This window comes from Dromaius novaehollandiae, chromosome 1 (assembly GCF_036370855.1).
Source record: "Dromaius novaehollandiae isolate bDroNov1 chromosome 1, bDroNov1.hap1, whole genome shotgun sequence".
Lineage (NCBI taxonomy): Eukaryota > Metazoa > Chordata > Aves > Casuariiformes > Dromaiidae > Dromaius > Dromaius novaehollandiae.
In genome coordinates, this window is record NC_088098.1 from 93,822,723 (window position 1) to 93,841,643 (window position 18,921).

The 18,921-nt window shown below is 44.0% G+C and overlaps 1 protein-coding gene across 1 annotated transcript; it reads right to left on the reverse strand.

Moving 5' to 3' along the window:
• Positions 1–1,554: 1,554 nt before the first annotated feature.
• LOC112990568 (protein spire homolog 1-like) lies at positions 1,555–18,798 on the reverse strand. Its single transcript, XM_026112417.2, has 16 exons — positions 18,681–18,798; positions 18,346–18,377; positions 17,688–17,852; positions 16,610–16,735; positions 16,017–16,082; positions 12,846–13,007; positions 10,696–10,764; positions 10,020–10,149; positions 9,410–9,516; positions 7,985–8,060; positions 7,289–7,440; positions 6,037–6,168; positions 4,606–4,670; positions 3,745–3,772; positions 3,165–3,307; positions 1,555–1,970 (listed from the first exon to the last, which is right to left on the reverse strand). The coding sequence occupies exons 1-16, from the start codon at positions 18,796–18,798 to the stop codon at positions 1,784–1,786; spliced, it is 1,758 nt and encodes a 585-aa protein (XP_025968202.2). The 3' UTR covers positions 1,555–1,783.
• Between the last annotated feature and the right edge of the window lie 123 nt (positions 18,799–18,921).

Consider the following 18,921-nt stretch of genomic DNA (forward strand, 5'->3'; position numbering starts at 1 on the left):
AGAGGAGTGATAGGAACATGGGTCTTGCAGGCAGTTCACTACCTCAGGTATAGACAGTGGGGGTCAAGCTGTCCTTTAGCATCCACCATACCCCTCCTTTGCCTCTTTGTTCTGCAGTGAGGGCGTTTCTTCACCCCCCCAGGAGTCACGAGGTAGCAAAAAGGAAGCCAGTAAAAAGAGCACATGTGGCACCACAGCAGACACACAAGAGACAGAACCTAGGCAGCTGCCTTTGGTCTCCCATTAAATTCATGTCTGCCTCAGTGCCATACAGATACCTGCTCTTTGTACTGCTGTACTCTGGCTCTGGGAGGCTCTTTGGGCTTGCAGATTAATCAAAACAGGCCAATCCCAACGTATTTCTTCTGTCTATACAACCTCGTTGCACATGTGTCCAAGAGCACCTCATGCTCCTGGCCCAACTCAGTGCTCCCATCTTGCCAGCAAGCACAGCTGCAGCTTGGCTGCCTAGAACTCAGTTATTCCCTGCAGCCTGCAAGGAGCCCACCTGTCCAATGTGGATGTGCCTCCCAGCAGCACCAGCTATTAGCACATGCAGTGGAGGACCTGGGTGGGCAGGCTGCACCCCTCCTAATTGACTGAAGGAAAAGGAATACTTGAACTTGCTCCAAAAGGAAGCACAGCTCCAGCTGCCCCACATTCATTTACTTGCAGAGCTTGCCTAAACCTGCATGTAGGCTTCATCTTGCAGATAAGCAGTTTAGAGGCAAGCAGAGTTAGGCCAGCACAAGTCAGGTGGAGGTACTGACCCTTCTGGCAAATCCCACTGGCAGTTAGAAGACAGACCTTGAGCTCATCTTAGCCATCTCTTCTCCACTATCTAGAGAAATTAGCCCTTTACTTCCCCTTCCCAGGCATTATTCCAGCTATGAGTCCATTGTGTCCTTCAATACTGTCTATCCAGGCCCTGCAAACCACACACGGAGAACCCTAAGGAAAACAAACCAGATTACCTACATCCCTTCCATACAGGCAACTCCTGGGGAGCAGCAGTCTATCAAATATCTCATTTCTAGTTTTAACCACACAAAGGATTTACCAAAGTGCTCTTTATTTTTCAGTACATAGTCTAATAATTTACCTTAGCACAAAGCTTCAAGCCAGAACAAAACAAGATTATCTAGAGAACAGCCATCCCTCCAGGTGATGATGGGGTTGAGATACTATCTACTTAAGTGAGGTGGAGAGCTCTGCTGGCAAAGCATAGGTAGCACACACAAAATTAAAAAGTTAGCTTCCTAAGCAGACTGAGTAGACTGTCCAATAACCCTCACTACAATTTTACATGCATCATACCAGTGAGTTCAAGTGACTTCAGTGAGTTATCAGGGAAGAAGAGGTGCTTGCAAGAATGCAGTGCTGTGATCACACAACTGAGCGCTCCAATTTCAAACCCTCTCAGGAACAAAGCTTTTTGATTAGAAGATTCCCTATACTTATGACATAGGGCAAAGTCTGCTTAGCAATGAATACAAACAGTGCCACAAAACCATGACAACTGCAGGTACAAAAGAGGAAATCCTAGAGGCATGATAGTGCTTCAACATTTATTTTCCCCCAAAATACATAAAAGAATTAAAACAGTTCTAAAAGTCACAATGTTTTATAATACTTTGCAGTACAAATATAACTGTGCTTCCTGCTTAGAAAAGCCAGCAGGGAGGTCTTTTATTCAGGCCTTTATGTCATTATGTGCATAAAGCTGTTCCATTTACTTCAGGTACAGAACACAAGTGACAGGAAACACACACAGTAGAGTCATTCATTCCAGTTTGGTCCAAGACCTGGAAATTCTCCCAAGAGAGATGCTCTGCTGTTGACTGGAAGCCACGTTCAACAGATACTGTTCGCATTGAGTACAGATGTCCACAGCCAGCCAGTCTGCCATAGCCCCTGTGTAACAGCACAGAGGCTGTGCTAGGCAATGGGGTTCCAACATGACAGGCACACTGAAACAGGAGGGGGAAAAAAAGCAGGAAAGCTGACCCAGGGTTCAGTTAGAAGGTACAGTGCTCTTCCACCTTTTCTCCAAGTCTGGTCCAACACTGCCAAGTGATTTAGTTAAATGCATGAATTTAACAGAGCACTTGCTTCCATTTGGGGAAGCTACTAAGCCTACCAAGCACTAGAACAGCTTCATTTACTGACACCTTCTCTCTGTTGACCCACGCTACCTCAGCTAACAGCCTAATAGATATCTGTGGCTGTTCCAAGGTTGTGGACAGAGTCCCTATAACCATACAAGTGTTAGGCTTTTTGCCATCTTAAAGCATAGCAACAATGCAATCAGTCAGACCTCTTCCACAGCATCTGCATTATGAGTCAGACCAAACCACTGCCCACACAGTGTTAACATCAGTAGTGAACACTGCCCCGATTTTTGACAACTGAAGTCAGATACTTCAAACCAGAAGTTGTTGTGGCTTTATTTTGGTTACATAAAAGAATGGTTTCAGAGAGAAGAGATACCTGCTCTTCTAGTACAACATGAACCTTTGATTTGGAAAGAACAGACCTGAGAGTTTCCAGTCCTATATATGGTATTTATATTCATAAGGACTGTCTTTCCCACCCAGAGCAGTCAACAGCTCATTTTGAAATAGTTCTCCTTCTGGGGACAAAAAAGAAAACGTGCATCTGTTGTGTATGTAGGAGGACTGAGAAACCATTTGTGGATTACTGTTTGGTCAGTTATATCTGAGATTATTAGCACATTTTTAGTTCTAGGTATGAAGAGGCTACCCCTGGGCTGTAGTGAAAGATGCCCAGCAGCAGTAGATGGAATATAACAGACTCTGGAAATTCTTAAATGAAGCTGTCACCAGGAACCTTGCAAGTCCAGGCTAAGATGGGGAACTCTGAACCAGTGCTGGAAACTTGATAGTTCAGAGGCAAAATGGACTTGAGAGCATCTACCCAACTCCTTGTCAGTTATCTAAAACGCACAATACTTTCCAAAAACTGTAGATCAGTTAGACTAGTGGCTAGGTCAATCATTTAGCATAACATTCAGTTCACCAGCACTGCACCAGATGCTACAGTTGTCAGCACGTTTGCTGACTTGCATATACAAGTAACTGGTAACACTAACACCTTTCAAAGGAAAAAAGCAGAGCATAAAGTAAGGGTAAGTCCCAACTTACCTAAAACACTCCCAGTGCTCTAATTCATACAGCAACTCTGAGCTCTTCTGCTCTTGAGTAGATGGATCCTCCTCTTTGGAGAGTCTCAGAAGTTTTAAGAAGCTAAGTGGAAGATGTACACATATTCTGAAGGGCATGGACATCTAGAATCATAACACAAGTCACCTGAGTTTTCTTGGGGACAAGAAACCCCCTTCTTAGCAGGAAAATTTCAGTGGCACACAATTTATTAGTGCACTTAGAAGATGGACATTATTGCAGTGAACTTTCTGACCCTTGTATAAATAGAGCACAGTAATCCCAACCACTTCATACAGGATGAAAGAAGGAGAAACCAGAGTTGTCATTGCCGAATATGACAAGAGATGTCTGTAGTTTGGTTCCTCATCTAATTCTTTTAGAGTCTGTGCATCCTGGCTGCTTTTGCAACTCAAAATTGTTTCTCCCATTTTCTCAGAAACAAGCTAGAGGGTAGATATGAGGTTATCAGTGGGATGAAAGATAGTTTCCTATGACTAGGGGAGGTGCAGGGGAAAAAGAAAACAAAAATTCCATATGCTGTTGTAAAGACTAGACTTGCCTTGATGCAGCAGTCACGGCAGACGACACTAAGAGAAAGAAATTCCCAGCATTATTTGAGTAAAGCTCAGCAGATACAAATGCTGCAGCTAAGGGTGACTTTCCCAAATAAATCATAATTTGTGATCATGGCACAATCACTTAATGGCAAAGTAAACAGGAAAGTTCTAAACTTGCTCATTTTGCTAGCACTCCTATTTATGCTAGTTTAAATCATCTGAAGTATGTCAGCATCCATAAGTTGGAGGCTTTATCTGTAAGTGCCCATTACTCTTCACCCAGCACTAATACCACAGTTACTAATCTCCAGTGATTGTTTACTTGTTTCTAATCAATTCAGTGCCTCACTGCTGCTATAAGCAGATTTAAGTGAGCCCGAACTAGCCTTAAGTCCCTCTTTCCTCCCCCATGAACAGAAACCCTCTCACAAGTAAGTGGATACAAATACATCCAACTCCTTTCCCAGTCAGAGTCTGCAATTCACTTTTTCAGTCCTGAACAGAAGATTCTGGTGAAGACCCTCTCCCAGAATGTCCTCCAGCCCTTGACTGAAGTTAAATCCAACCTTTATAGCAAAACAGCTTTCTGTAGAAAAGAGTAATCTCCAAGAGGAATTAGGTATAGTACTTGCCCAGTAAATATGGTTACTGCTAATTTAATCCTAAGAGTTAAAACTAAGGTTCCATTTTAAAGGCAAGTTGTTCCATGTCATCTGTAGTTGTAGACACATCAGCCTGGCTTGAATAGTATGGTGAGCAACCTGTCCCTATCCAAACACTACAACTGTTTGAATACTGAATATTTTCAGTACAGTTCTTTCACTCTTTCTTCCTCCTCATTCAGTCCTTTTGTATCATCTCACCTGCTGCAGAGATAACAGTTGTAAGGCCACTTAAGGAACATCTGCTTATGGCAGCTGAAGCAGATCTGTGGAAAGGAGAGTTACTAGTGAATGCCAATCAGAAATCTTGGTACCAATAGTATCCACTGCCTGCCAAAGAGCTTTCTATATAAACCAACCCTCTAAATGTTTTAGATCCACGTACAATAACAGAGATCTGATGAAGGATAACAGAAACACAGATATTAAAAGCTACAAAGGCAAGAGTCTTACTTGTAAGCCTACGTTTTCATGATGTAGAAGTTTGGAGCAGCAGCCAGGCAACAGGAGTTTAAAAAAGGCTCTTGAACAAACAATAGTTGTATTGTGTAAGAGTGTAACAGTAGCTAGTTAAGAGAGAGGGAAGAAGAGAGACATTCTTTGAGGTAGACTGTAGCAATCCCAAAGAGATTAAGTCAGGGCAAATTTGAATCCAATCCTGAAGCAAAAAGTGAGTCATAGGGAAGCTGATGAGTCGCTTGAACTTTATAAAAAAACACATTCATACACAGCTGGCAGTCAGAAGTGATATTATCTTGAGAACTGGAGCTTGAGAAAGCTAAAGAAATTTCAGCAGTGAGAACACAAAGGGGGCAAAAGAGCTGTTTTAGAAGAGGCAGAGAAAAGGCAAGTTAAAGCAGGGCTGGCAACTACGGTGAGAAGAAAGCAAGAATTCAGTCTCAGGAACACCAGAGTGAGAGATTGTGGGAGTAGCAGAGTGGTGTTACCAGGAACCCTTTGGCTCTGTCTATACTGCTAAGTAAATGAGGGCAAGAGGCTGAACCCCCCCCCCCCCCCGCCCCCGCCCCAGCCAGGCAGCATGGACATCCTCACATCCATGCTGCACAGGGCTTGCACTCAAAACATTTGCTCTAGGGGGTTTGGCTGGAACAATCAACCCAGGGCAGACTTAGTGAATGAGCAAGCAGTTAAGCGGAGTAGACAGCTGGGTGTCCTGTGCTGCAAGTCCTTCTCTGCCCCTACCTCCCCAGACCTTTGTATCTATCACTGAGCAAGGAGGTTTGAGACAGCACAAGTCAGCTGTGGGAGTCTGAGGTAAGAGCCTTTGCTTCACTGTATAGCAGTACCAAATCACAATTACTTTGTGATTTCAGAGCTGGCCAACAGGAATGGCAGACTGCTCTGCTAGGTTGGAAAGAACAGACAAGAAGCATCAAGCAAAGGCTGAGGAGAACAGAAGGCTGAGTAGCTTCCCAGGCAACTTAAGCTTGATTAGTAGTCATCACAGCACAAGCATTAAGATTTTTAAACAGCCTATGGTCAGACTCAGATCAGCTGTATGAACAGGATATAAGTCAGGGAACATCTTCAGCAGTTGGGCATCGAGGGACATGAAGCCAGCCAGCTTTTGAAGAGGCAAGGACAGCACAAAGACAAGGAGAGGAAACATACCTTGGCTCTTGGAAAGACACCATCACCACCTCTTTGGGGAGAGCCTTCCCTCTGCAGCACCACCATTGCATATCTGGTTCCAATCAGCTCAGCAATGGTTAGTGATGGCCATTTGGTAGGAAAGGAACAGTCCTAGGCAACAACAGAAGTTAAGCATCAGAGAAAGCTGAAGGAAGCAGACATTTGAGGAGGTCATCCTCAAAACTGGGTCCCAAGAAGCTCAAGAGCATTTCTTCCCAAAGCTTGATTCTGCTGGTGATGGGCAGTATCAGCTGACTTTCACAGTACTACCAGAGAAACTACTACAGGAATACCGCTATAGTATTCAAGCTTTTAGACAAGAATTCAAGCAGCTTCCTGAAGTCTCATTAGGGAAACAGGTCCCTTGGCCCCCCTCCAAGGCTAATCCCCATCTCCAGAGCCTTCCCTGGGGAATTCTACCCTTTGGTACAGACTGCAGCACAGGTAGCACACTGACTCCTACTCACCTAGGCACAGGATCCCTTCCCATGGCACAGTGCTGTCTTGCCTTCTCTTTCCCAGGACCCACTAGCCCCACACGAATGGCAGAGAAGAAAACAGTGCTTTTATTCAGGTGAGGAGCCCAGCCCATACCTGCATCCCTACTACACTGCTGCATAAAGAGGTCACACAGAGTTATGGTAAGTGTAGGGGGTTGCAGGGAGGCATACAGAAAGGAAGGAAGGAGGCAAGGGCACAGCACACCCTGTCAGGGCAGAGCAGGGCTAGGCCATGATTCAGAAGATATCACAGGGGTGCACAAAGCCAGCATTGCTCCTACAACAGTAATGACTTCCGTATTGCATACACTTAGTCACTGATGCTGCAGTATCTCTGTTTTGTCCATCATTAGTTCCATTAGCACTTTACTGCAGTTTAAAGGATGTTTGTGAATATATCAGAGTCTAGACAGAACATGGGGAGATGGGGAGAGCAGGACAGTCGCGTTGCACCAAGAGGCACTACAGTCTGCTTGAGCAAGCCCTGGCAGACACTTTTAAGTAATGCAGTTGTATTTTTCTCCTTGTATGGGGAACAACTTTTATTTCATGTCATTCAAACTGGAATAAGAGAAATCTCCACAAGGACACTACAGCATCCAACCTTGTCTAAACTGTCTCCAAGGAGACAATAATATCTCAACTTAAGATCAACATACCATATGGCTTAGACAATGTAGTCACTACCAAATGCATCAGACTGGCCTTGCCAGCTCATGTGCAGAACTTACAAGTTCCTTGCTTTGAAGGGTACTCTCTAAAGATCTGGACCTTCCTCTGTAAGGAGGCAGCTCCTGTTGGCTAGAGTTCAGGAAGCTGATAGGTTCAGTGTCTCCTAGCATGGGTCCACTTATGGGAGCACATGTGCAATCTGCAGAGAGACCTGGATAGGAAAAGAGAATTTTAGAGTGCAGAAAATGAACTGTCAGCTTCTAAATTTCCACCCCAAACGCTGAACACTCAAGAGCACTACAGTGTCTTCTGACTATAGTGAGGCTTACACCTCCTTCACCCCCATGAGCCCTGATCACAAAAAGCAGAAGTTACAGTAATTATGCTTGTCAGTAGGCAGTGAGGAGTCTTAATTAGCACCACGTAGCTTAATAAAATCAAGTGGTGCCTTTCCCACTTGAAAATTCAAAAGACTCATTTAGCTTTTGCTGTAAATTCCAACTAGGCCTTTGGGGACATACTATAATCATTTTGAAGCCTATATAGCTCCTGCAGCTTCAGTCAGCTGCAGAAAAATGACTTTCTAAGGGCACTTCCCCAAACTCATTACTCAGTGCTTGAGCTTCTCATGACAAGTGTCTTTCAGTGATTACAGAGGAGGTGTACAGTGAGTCCAGCCTAACGCTGTGGGAACCCAGCGGGCCACTGTGCTTTGTCACCACCTGCTTTGGATGTACACCTAGAAGGACACTGACCTGTGCTATTGCGGGTCGTTATTGATGACCTGGCTGAGGCAAGCTGAGTGCTGGAAGGCAGCTTGGGAGTTGTTTCCTGTGGGACAAAGAGCAAGATGTTCTTAAACTGCCTACAAGAGACACCGATGCCAAGCCCACTTCTCAGAACCACCACTGCTAAGCAAGACCCAGGATACTCAGCACCATCCAGGAATGATCCAGACTCAGCCAAAAGTGGAGGGGAGAGAGAAGTCCACGTGGTACATTTAGGTACTTCATATTCCAAAAGGCAATAGCAAGTTAGCTCTCCCAACAAGGAAGCCACGCCGGTCCAACTTCAAATTCATGTGTTATCTCTCACTCAAGTCTAATGCAGATATTAGTCCCAAAGTTTCAACTGTTCAGGAACCAACTACACTAGGATCTTCCTTTACAGCTCAGAGCACATTGGAAACATTTTCTTGGCTTGAGCTCACATGCAGCAACTCTAGAGAACAGTTCAAGAGTCTGTGCCCCACTAACCCACCTCAAACCCAGTGCTGCATCTGCACACCCTTGCTTTTAGCTTCTCTACAAAGTGGAAATCCAAATTCAATCCTATTAGTCTTCACAAAAAAGGTCCCCCTCTAGTTTAGCAGTAATACACCACGTGGTTCTCAAATACTGAACATTCCTACAAGTAGCACTGACTTGTGCAAATACAGCTAAGATTTTCTGCTTTTAGAAATTCATATCCGTTTTCCTCAGTTAAGCAATTGCATTTCAGACAGAAATGTTTACAGAAAACAAAGATTCCTGTTTGTATGCCAGAGCATCTGTGCTAGACATGATCTGTTACAGCTTAAGCTCTGTTCCACAGAATTTCTGACTATGCTTAGACCAAATCCCAGACGCCAAGCAGTCAAGCTTTTCATGATCAATCCATGGAGTTAAAGAACCCAAACACTACATATCCCAGTTTATTGAAGAATGGTACTCTCTTAGTTGTTCCACATGCAGAACAGTAGAAATACACTAGTGAAGGTGCTCCCTAAAACACGTCATTAAGTTCCATTCCACATACACTCACACACCATGTGAAATGCAAATACACCTAGCATCAAATGCCTTGCTAGGTAATTCAGCAAGGTAGGGGCGGGAGTAGTTTTGGCCCATATTGGCCAAACACCTATGCATACGAAAATTGCTGCAGGATCTAGTTTTAGAGACCAGAGTAGACCTTGGTTTTATAGGTGCCAGCTACACCACAAAAAGAGGCGTTTACATACGGTGTGAGCTTTTGCAAAAGAAAGAACCTTAGTGAACCCAATAGTAGCATGTTTGCTTTTTGAGGGACAAGACTGCCCACGCTAAGATTTGAACTTGATGTTCCAGGAGGCATGTGTAAACAGGTCTAGTGCCTAGATTAACTGTGCCTCTCCAGAGTCATTTCATTTAAAGCCTTACCTGAACTCCTGGACCCAGCTGCTGTGTTACAGTGTTGACAATTTTAAACTCTGTTAAAATACTATTGCTTGAAGATTTCAAGGCACTATTTGGTGACACAGGCATTTCTGAGGGGGAAAACACACACAGTAAGGTATTTTGTTGTGACAAGGAACTGATAAACATTAAACCCCACACATCAGAATTCAAGATTTGGCTAGGTTTTGTCCTAGCAGTTACATCGTCTTTCTGTTTTAGGTGATGGCCCAAATCCTGTTCTCTTACTTAGTGGACAGTTATGCTGGACACTCATTTGGCTTTTTAATGGTCCATTTCAGTAGGTTTGGGGCCATCCACTGCAGCTAACAGATAAATCTGAAGCCTCTAAAAAAGGATAAGTTGAAACACCTTTGAGTCTTAATAAGCCACAAGCTGACTTTGTAGAAAAGTATTCTTATGCCATACCACCTGTGTCAACACAAAATTTGCACTCCCACCTCCCTTGCATTATACATGCTAAGGAAGAAGAAAGGTGGGCTTTCATTTCCAAGACAGCGCATTATTTTTAGTCAACACTGAACTTGCACATGTGTGACAAGTCACTTTGTAGCAGGTGGAGCCCAACGGGTACCTTTGGGCTTGCTTCCATTTTCCCTTGCTGTTGATGGCTGAAGCTTCTGCGGTCGTTTTATTTCAGCCATGAGCTGTTCATGCCAGCTGGGCTCCTGCGGCATGCACTCTTTCAGCTTCCTCTCCAGCACCTGCAGGCAGAGCATAGCACTGGGAAGAGCCAGCAGACAGAGCAAGGAGACCAGCAGTGACTGAACTACACTTTTGGCAACAGCGCTGTTTTATGAGTGCCTCGCAGTTGGGAGGACACTGTCGCATGCATACTGTCTTCACTTGTGCTTTCCACATCTCGTTTCTAAGCTTTTGTGGCACAAGAGAAAAACTTTAAACAATGTGTTTGCTGTGGAATATTAGCCACCATCATATTCAAAACTAAGTTTGATCAAGAAGTTTAGGAATATTTCAGGACCACAGTGTTCCAAATGGAAGAAGCAGCAGAGGAAATAGGGAGACTGATCATCTTTCTCCTCTGAGGATCTGTCACCTCCTGTTTTCCTAGCCCCATGTGCTCACAGACGACAGACTTTTCAGGGTCTGCTCAAAATTTAAATATGGTTAATAGATCCCTCTTCCAAATCCAATAGCTAGGATATTAGCTCCATATTCCTAGAAACCATGCTGCCAGCTCTAGAATCATTTTGCTTTGCCATCATTAGGTGCAGCACCAGGTCACTTACTGGTTTTAGGTGAGGCATGGGAGCAGCTGCATCAACTTTGGAGCTCTTGCATTTTTGCTCAATGATCACCTGAAAGAATAGATATGATGTTTAAGAAGTTAAGTTCTTTCTGTACTCCTCATCCACCCTCCCATTCAGTGGCACAACAAATGACAAGTCAGGATTTGGGAATGTGGGAGGTGAAAAAGACGTAACAAGACTAAGTAGGGAAGTGTAGAAAAATGAAGTTTGCTTACAAGGGTTTTTTAGTAGAGACAGCTTTGCTTGCAACAAGCTAGAGGCAATCAGAAGCACTGGACAGCTGTTTGAGGCTTGCACAGGAAGCATACAGCATTCCAGCCCCAGCAGCTCATTAAGAGAGCTGAGAAGCGGCTGAAAAATATTATACTTTGAGATTTTAATGCCAGGAATGACCCTGACAAGCATTATGGCCACATCATATTTATTAATGAGAACTCAGCTCCCGGGAGGAGAGTTGCTGAATGGGTTAACAAAAATCGTAACAGCAGGCAGCTGTATGCATAAGCTAGAGACCCAGACTCTGGCTTATGGCCCTACATAAGCTAGGAACAATAGCAGGATAGGATTGTAGGGCAGGTACTCACATGAAGTGGACTGTCTCGCTCATCAAGACCTGCACTTGCTGCAGAGGGAAGCACTGACAAAAAAAGGCAGCTGTCCGTGTATGGGTTTAGCTGCCTTGATCACTTATTCTTACTTTGAGGATATGCTGTTTGCTTTCCTTGTGTGTACAACTTGAGAACACATGGGAGTGCAGGTAGAACAACACTACCGCTTCTGATGTGCTTTCATTCATTTGCAAATTAGACCACTGTTTACTAGAAGCTTTAAAGTAGCTTTGCAGATGGAGAAATCTTTGTTTTAGAGCCTTCACAAACAGCAGCCTGATCACTAGCACTCCATACTTTCTTCTAGTATTTCTAACTATATCTCTTTGGACTTGCGGCTTGTTGACCACAGCAGGGGAAGGGGGAAAGAAGGGGGAAAAAACCCACAAAAAACCCCAAGAGCCAGTTCATCCTGCCACCTTCAGTTACAGTTCTGTACTGCACAGTGCAGTCATACTATTGTGCATTACAGAGAGCACAACTAGTTATGATGTACTGTCTCCTCTCCACTACTATTCATTTATATATTGAAAAAGATACCAGTCTCCAGAGAAACATCAGTCTTACCTGAAGACTGGAGCCACAGTCAGGGAAAGCAAGAGCTGGGGTTTTATAGGTGTGCATTGCTCAGCTGAAGCTGTTAATCCTCTGCACTCTAGGAGCACCGACAACAGGCAGAAAAGCTGATGTATCTAGCATGGTATGCAAAGTTTTCACTTTTTAAAAATATAGCTCTTTAATTCTAATTAGAATTGTCTCTCATCTTCTGCCAAGAAGCCTGTTTGCAAAGCACTCCAATGCTACAAAGCCTCATGCCAATGTTTTAGATCTGCTCATCACTCCCAGCTCAAGCTACAGCAAGTGAACAGCATTACAAACCTTTAGAGCTGTCATCTCTGTATCTGGGCACATTCACCGACCGTCAGTATTGAAAGCCCCTACCACTTGAGTCAGAACAAAAGCTGCCCCTGGAAAATATTTAGCTTTTCTTACCCTGCCTAAGCTCCTGCAGTAGCCTCTGCCGGAGGCTGAGCAGAGCACGCACTGAAAAGTGCTTTTACACTTGCACACATCCCACATCAGCTGAGAAAGCAGGGAAACTAGGAAGAGATCCAGAAACGGCACAGCTCAAGGAGGCCGTGGAGATGGCATCTGAGGTAGAAAGCCTAAGCAGCCAAGGGTCTGTTTCATGGAGCTGCTTTGTGCTAAGCAGCTTAATTGCACCAAGGAAGGGAGCAGCTGACCCCTGGAGGGGGATGAAATTTAGCATCCAGCTTCATAACATTTGGCTACCCCTGAATTAAAGTTACTGGAAACGAAGTGCTTGGGTGGACAAACATTATAATCTAACACTGAGCTGTAGCTGAGAGGGAGCCTTAGATGCTTCTGAACTTATACGCATCTTTGAGGAAGAGTTGTAAGACAGGCTTTTGAGAAAGAAGTCTCTATTGAGACACTGTTTAGAAACCAGGTAGTTAGAGCAAGTGGTTTCAAAGTTGTCCGTTGATTCTAGTCACTCACCTTCCGAAGGGTGTACCTCTTGTGTTGAATATCATCCACCAGCAATTCATAAGGCGAACGGATATATTCTTTTGGAGCAGCACGATGCTGAGGTCGCTCAGTAGCCTTGCGCAGCCTCACACCATTCTGCAGCTCACGGATGACATCAGGCCACACAGTAGCCTATGAGAAGCCAGTGATGGCTGAGTAAACACACAGCTAGATCGCATGGAGTGGTATTCCCTCCCTCCATTTAATAGGGCAGATTTAGCAACTGAAGTCATTCAGAGATATGTAAGTGCATACTTAACACCCCCTTCAACTCATTTACAGATCAGATGGAAATGCACAGTACCAGAACATAGAATTGCTTCTCTTTGTCAATTTACAGTGATGGATCTGGGAGCTGGCTGTGCAGGTTCATTCCTGAGCTCTGCCATTAACTTAATGAATGTTCTTCATCAAAATACAGCTTCTGTTACCAGGTAGCTAGATCTATCCCTTTTCTTGAATATATACTTGAGTAAGTTCCTGCCAGTACTCCAGGTACCAGAGTTTTTCAAGTTATTGTATCCCAGGAAACATTGGGAATGAAATCTCAAATCTTACTACTAAAATCCCCCAAACTTCCAGAAACCAAGGGATGAAGGGCCCACAGATGAAAGAAGGCAGAGGGAAAGGATCTAATACTTTAACCTTCCCAGCAGCCTATGTTAGCAGTTTCAGCCTGGAGATGCAAGCTGACAACTCTGACACCAGTTCATCCTGTTCCTCTGTTAATAACTGTTTCCACAGGATGCTCAGGCATACAAGATAACCCAACAAGAGTTAAAGACGGAAACAAACAAACAAAAAAAACCCAAGAAAAACTCATCAGCATGTTTAGACAACATTGTAATGGAAGTGCTAGGGCAACAGCTTACCTGGATCCTAAAGGCAAACCAAGTAAGAAGTGATTGTATTATAAACAATGAAAGGGAAGCAAAATATTTTAGAAAACTGCCTCGGAACTAAACTTCTGACTTAGACTCCCCTCCCTTTTCCACTTACAGTATGGAGCATCTTCTCTCTGCTAACCCTTTCAGATACCTTGGTATAATGCCAGAAGATCCTTAGGCAAGCTCCGAGTGATGACTGCCTTCATGGAGAAGGACGTTTACGTGGGTTGTTTTACCCTGGCTTTGGGACAGTTTAGCTGAACTCCAGAAAACTAGAACAGCCATACAAGTGGCCAAATACTAGCCATATCTCCTGGACTATCATATTTATTCTGTAGGAGAACACAAACATCCCTTAACTGAAAGTCTAACTGAAGAAAGAGCTGGACAAATTAATCAATACTAGAGGCCTTGGAACAAATGGCTATGAAATTTATCCTGAGCCATCTGCACTTTCTAAAGTTTTATTTCCCATGGTGACAGACTGAAAGATACCACCTGAACAGAGACTTCTGTACTGTAATACTGCTACATTATTTTAAGGACAAGAATGGCCTTCAGCTGGCCATTTCAGAGCCATCTGTACACCCAAACAATCTCCAGGCACAGGAGATGTCATCTTCACTTACACTTTTCTTTCTCTCCTGACTGAATTACTGCAGTTACTCTACTTAGACCATGCCATGTACTACCAAACTCAGTATAAACTTCCCACACCTGCGTCATACCACACAAGATGCTACTCAAACACAGAAGAACAGAGAAGGAATAGCATCTGCCTCCTGTACAATACTCCATGCCCATTGCATGCAGTTCAACAGATGAGTGGTAAGACAGCTGTGTTCCTAAGAGGTCTCAGTGCTTAGACTTCAAGGTGAAGATTGCCTTGCAACACATATGGGTAAACTCTGCTGAGACAATACAACTCTGCACAATATCAGGCTGTGGCCTGTGCTTCAGAAGGCCTGTTTCAGAGCAGTCAATATGAAAAAGTGGTCCATAGACAGCACTAGCTGCTTGGCATCACTCAAGGCATCAGCTCTAGTTTGTGGGATCCCAGTGAAGTTGGCATCCTGGTTATTTTAAACTCAGAAGTTTGTCAGAACGATGCAATCCACTGGTGCTTAGGGACTTGGAAACTAGAGGCAGAGGATTTGCGACAGACATCCTGCCTTTGTAATTCATGTCTCTTGAAGAAGCAGAGGCCAAATACACTGGCCTTCGGGCCACACAGCAAAGCCCATGTATTTATTCATGTATTCCCTGCAGAAAAGAGCTACAGCAGTTGATGAGTTTGTGGTTTGAGATAGCTTGCCAGTTTATTTTAGTAGATCACAAAATTGAGAATATGCCCAAACACACTTTTCACAAACATTTTCATACGAATAGTTTGAGCATGCTTCAAAGCAAATGCTATTTAGACAAAGGGAGCGAGTCCACAAGTCTCTCGGGGCTTGACGTTTGTCTCCACAGACTCCAGACTACAGTGCATTTGTTTATGCTGGGCAGAGCTCCAGCTAGAAGAGTTATTTGTCTATGACTGAGCCCTGACTGTGCAAGGCTATGGAGAGAACAGAATAAGCTGCTTCCTCCGCCCCAAACACACAGTCCAAGAACTAGGAAAGGACAGAATGGAAGGACAAGAAATAGCAGTGAGCAGAAGGTGGGAGCCTCCCCCTCCTTCACTCCTTTGTTCGGACTGCTGGAGCTGCACAGCCAAAGATGGGTGGACCTACCGGTCTTCAGTCCCCTCCAGTCCTGAACCAGCATGGAGCCCACATAATAAGCATGGGCTAGTCCACCTCAATGCTACCAACAGAACAGTTTTTCAGGAGCTGTCAGTTCAACTACAGAAAGGAGCAGACCACTTTTAATGGGTATCAATTCCTGCCAAGAGTGTGGAGCTCATTTAGCAGAAGAAACGGCTTGAATAGCTACTTGTGGACACTTACTCCACAAAGAATGCCTCCAATTTCACTTTCAGAAGTGGTTTAAGTTGAACCACAAAGAGGCTCTTTGTACAGAATAAGTGTCCACATGAGGTAAACACATTTAACAGTAGTTTAACTTCAAGCTCACTCCCCAGCTTGTTTTACAGACAAGTCTTTAACTACCTAAGCTCTTAAACAGCCTAAGAAGTTTTGTTTGTGTGCTTAAGCTCTGTTTTTCATAGGAGAGTCATTGGAAAGCCTCAGAGAGCCAGCATAGACAAAAAACCCAAACTCCTCCACAATGAAAGAATTAAATCCCTTACCAAGTATTTTTCCTTATTCTGAAAGGGATTTTCCAGCAAGTGTTCCATGTTCATTTTTCTCAGACTCTAAGAAGTGAGCATACAAGGTAATCATTACTTTGTGCTTGTCCAGTACTTTCCCATCTACCCAGTCTAAGTTATCAATGTTAATTTGAAAAGTCAAGAAGCCACGATCCCCCAAATGGGCTGTCCCTGGGACACGGAAAAGCGTTAAATTCAAGGCATTAAATTCAAAGGAACTATAACAAAGCTCTTCGCATTTTGATCTCCAGTTGTTTTCCAGTTCAAAACAGCGTGTCTAGTTAAAGGGCCCATGCAGGAGGTGCCCAATACACAGAATTTATGCTGCTGCCACCCAGGTTAACAGTGGTTAATTCATCTTTTCACGGCGCGGCTTCTGCCTGAATCTGGCTTGCGCCAGCAAAAAAAGATTTTTGGCAGACAGAAGCTTTTCACGTTATGAAAACAGACTTTCAGGTACATGTACATGTAACGTTTTTAGCGCAAAGCGAAGATTACTCTAGAACTACTCTAGATTACTCTACAACATGTGGAGGCAGAAGGGAAAGTGCTAAGGACTGATGCCAAAATACCTCTTTCGAAGTCTGGATGATGGACAGAAGCTTCTGAAGTTCCATATATTCAGTAAAAAGACTCCTACACGTCACCTTGTAATGGCTGGCAGCCTCAGAAGGCCTGGACAAGTGCTCCTCACAGACCTGAAAAAAAAATGCAGCTATTTAAGAGAGACAGATCTCCTTGAAATGAAAGTTGTTGTAGGCTGGAAGAAAGCAAGATCCAGTTTTCTCAATTTGTGGTTAAAAATCATTTTCTTCATCCCTTTTGCCTCTTTTTTTGTTCTATTGTAGATAGAGAGGAACAAAGATGCCCAATCCTGTATATACAGTAATGTAAGTAACTGTGTAGTTTATACATCTTGTTCTCTGTAAGATCTGCTTTTAAATAAGTACCTGGAAGGGGAAGCTTCCAGTACAGACAAGGCATGACAAAACACAGCAGGTGGAGACACCTGTCCTGGTCTTTCCCCCCGTCACCCTCCACCCTGGTGAGACTGGGACATGGGGAGTTTCTGGTACCCTGAAAATTACAGTTGAGAGCAAACCAGTAGTTTGAGTTGTGACATTCAACTCCCAGCTCTTTCAGAAACTGAATATTTTGGCCAACCAACTTTTTTTCATTACCTAGAGCCTCCAAAGGTAGGATTTCATACCTATAAGATATATATTTTGGAGGTTATGCTGCTTAGAAACAGTGACATACATCTTGACCCATAGGTGATCTTGTAGTCTAGACACTAAGACTCAGTTTAGGACAGGGGCTATGACAAGTCATTTTTCAAAACTAGGGCTTAATGAAAGTTTCTCTGCCCACACCTCAGAAGTACAGCTACAGAAGGCTATGTACCAAAGAACTTTGTAGACACAGTTGCATGAAAGCCATGCTCAGTCTTCCTTCTTAACTCTTTACCATGGAAATTTCATTGCACTTAAGGTGTTTTTGCTTTCCCATCTGATAGGAAAGTCACATGTTCCCCCATACATGTTTAAGCTACCCAGCTTTTCCCTGGAAATCGTTGGGCCCATTCATTAACAGCATTGCTCCATCAGCTCTTCTAAAGCTGCTACATTTACTAAGTAGGAAGAAGGAAACCTTGATAACATCCTGCAGGGTGACTGCCAGTTTCATCGCCTCATTGTCCAGTTTCAGCATGAGGGAGAGCAGTTTCTCCAAGGGCTCACTCAGTTCTCGCTCCAGTTGGCTGTCAATTCCCCAGTCCAGGGCTTCATAGATCACCACTCCCAAGTACTCCAGCAGCTGCGGATACAGGCCAAGGAAGCAGTCTCAGAGCAGTGCAGCATAGTGCTGTGGAAAATGTCAGCGCTCTCACTTCCCTGCCACATGTGACCCTTGTGACTGAGCACCTCTCTCAGGATGAGAGAAGCTCAAAAGGCAGCTAGTTGCCCATCAGCTAGCCTGAAATACTCCAAAAATAAGCTTTTTTAAGGTGTTAAATGGCCCTATCTAGCACCTTTAAGTGATCTGTTTTTAAGATAAAAAGTCTGTGGGCTAATCCACAGTCTGCAGCATGTTCTGTGCACACTATTTCCCAGCCCCATTGTCTTAATTGAGTTTGATTCTAGAGTGCTGTCTCATTTTCCACATTGCAGGGGACAGTCATTCCCACAGGCATCTGCTCACCCAGGGCACAACTAGTTTTCAACACCTGGAAACCTGCATCTCCTGAGCTGGCCTTCTACCACAGCAGGATTATATTTGCACATGTATGAAGCTGAAGACACAGGCTTACCTTGTCCTCTAACTGTTGAGTATTGCCAACATCTGAAAGGGAAACAGGAGAGAAGAGGTAGAAAGACAATTGCATTGGGATTGATAAACAGCTTTTAGAATATCTGAACCAAATGATTCACAGGAGGGTCACTGGAAAAATTAGCAGGCTGCACATACACATTACCACTCATTTAAGGTCCTTTGGAACAGGGTGCAGGCAGGAAAATAGCCACATGACAACATGCAGGAGGAAAAAGAAAAAAAGCATTTCCCCCATTTTGTCCCCATATTTTAGCTAGGGAAGAACTAGCTATAGGAACAACCCCTAGCATCCACAGCTACCTGTGCTCTTACCAGACTTTTGATACACCTTGAAGGAAGCAGCACCATCAGCATGGATAAAGATGCTCCCAGGACCTTTTATGACTACAGCATGGAGCAATGGGTGCAGCCCCTGAGCCAACTGCTTCATTTTACAGCAACACTGAAAGCAAAGAGCCCAGGCTTGTTCCTCACTTATGGGATGTTCAAAGCACCTCAAAATCTCTGCTAAAGAGACCTTCGGGATCCTCTGCTCACACTGCAGAGGCTCCAT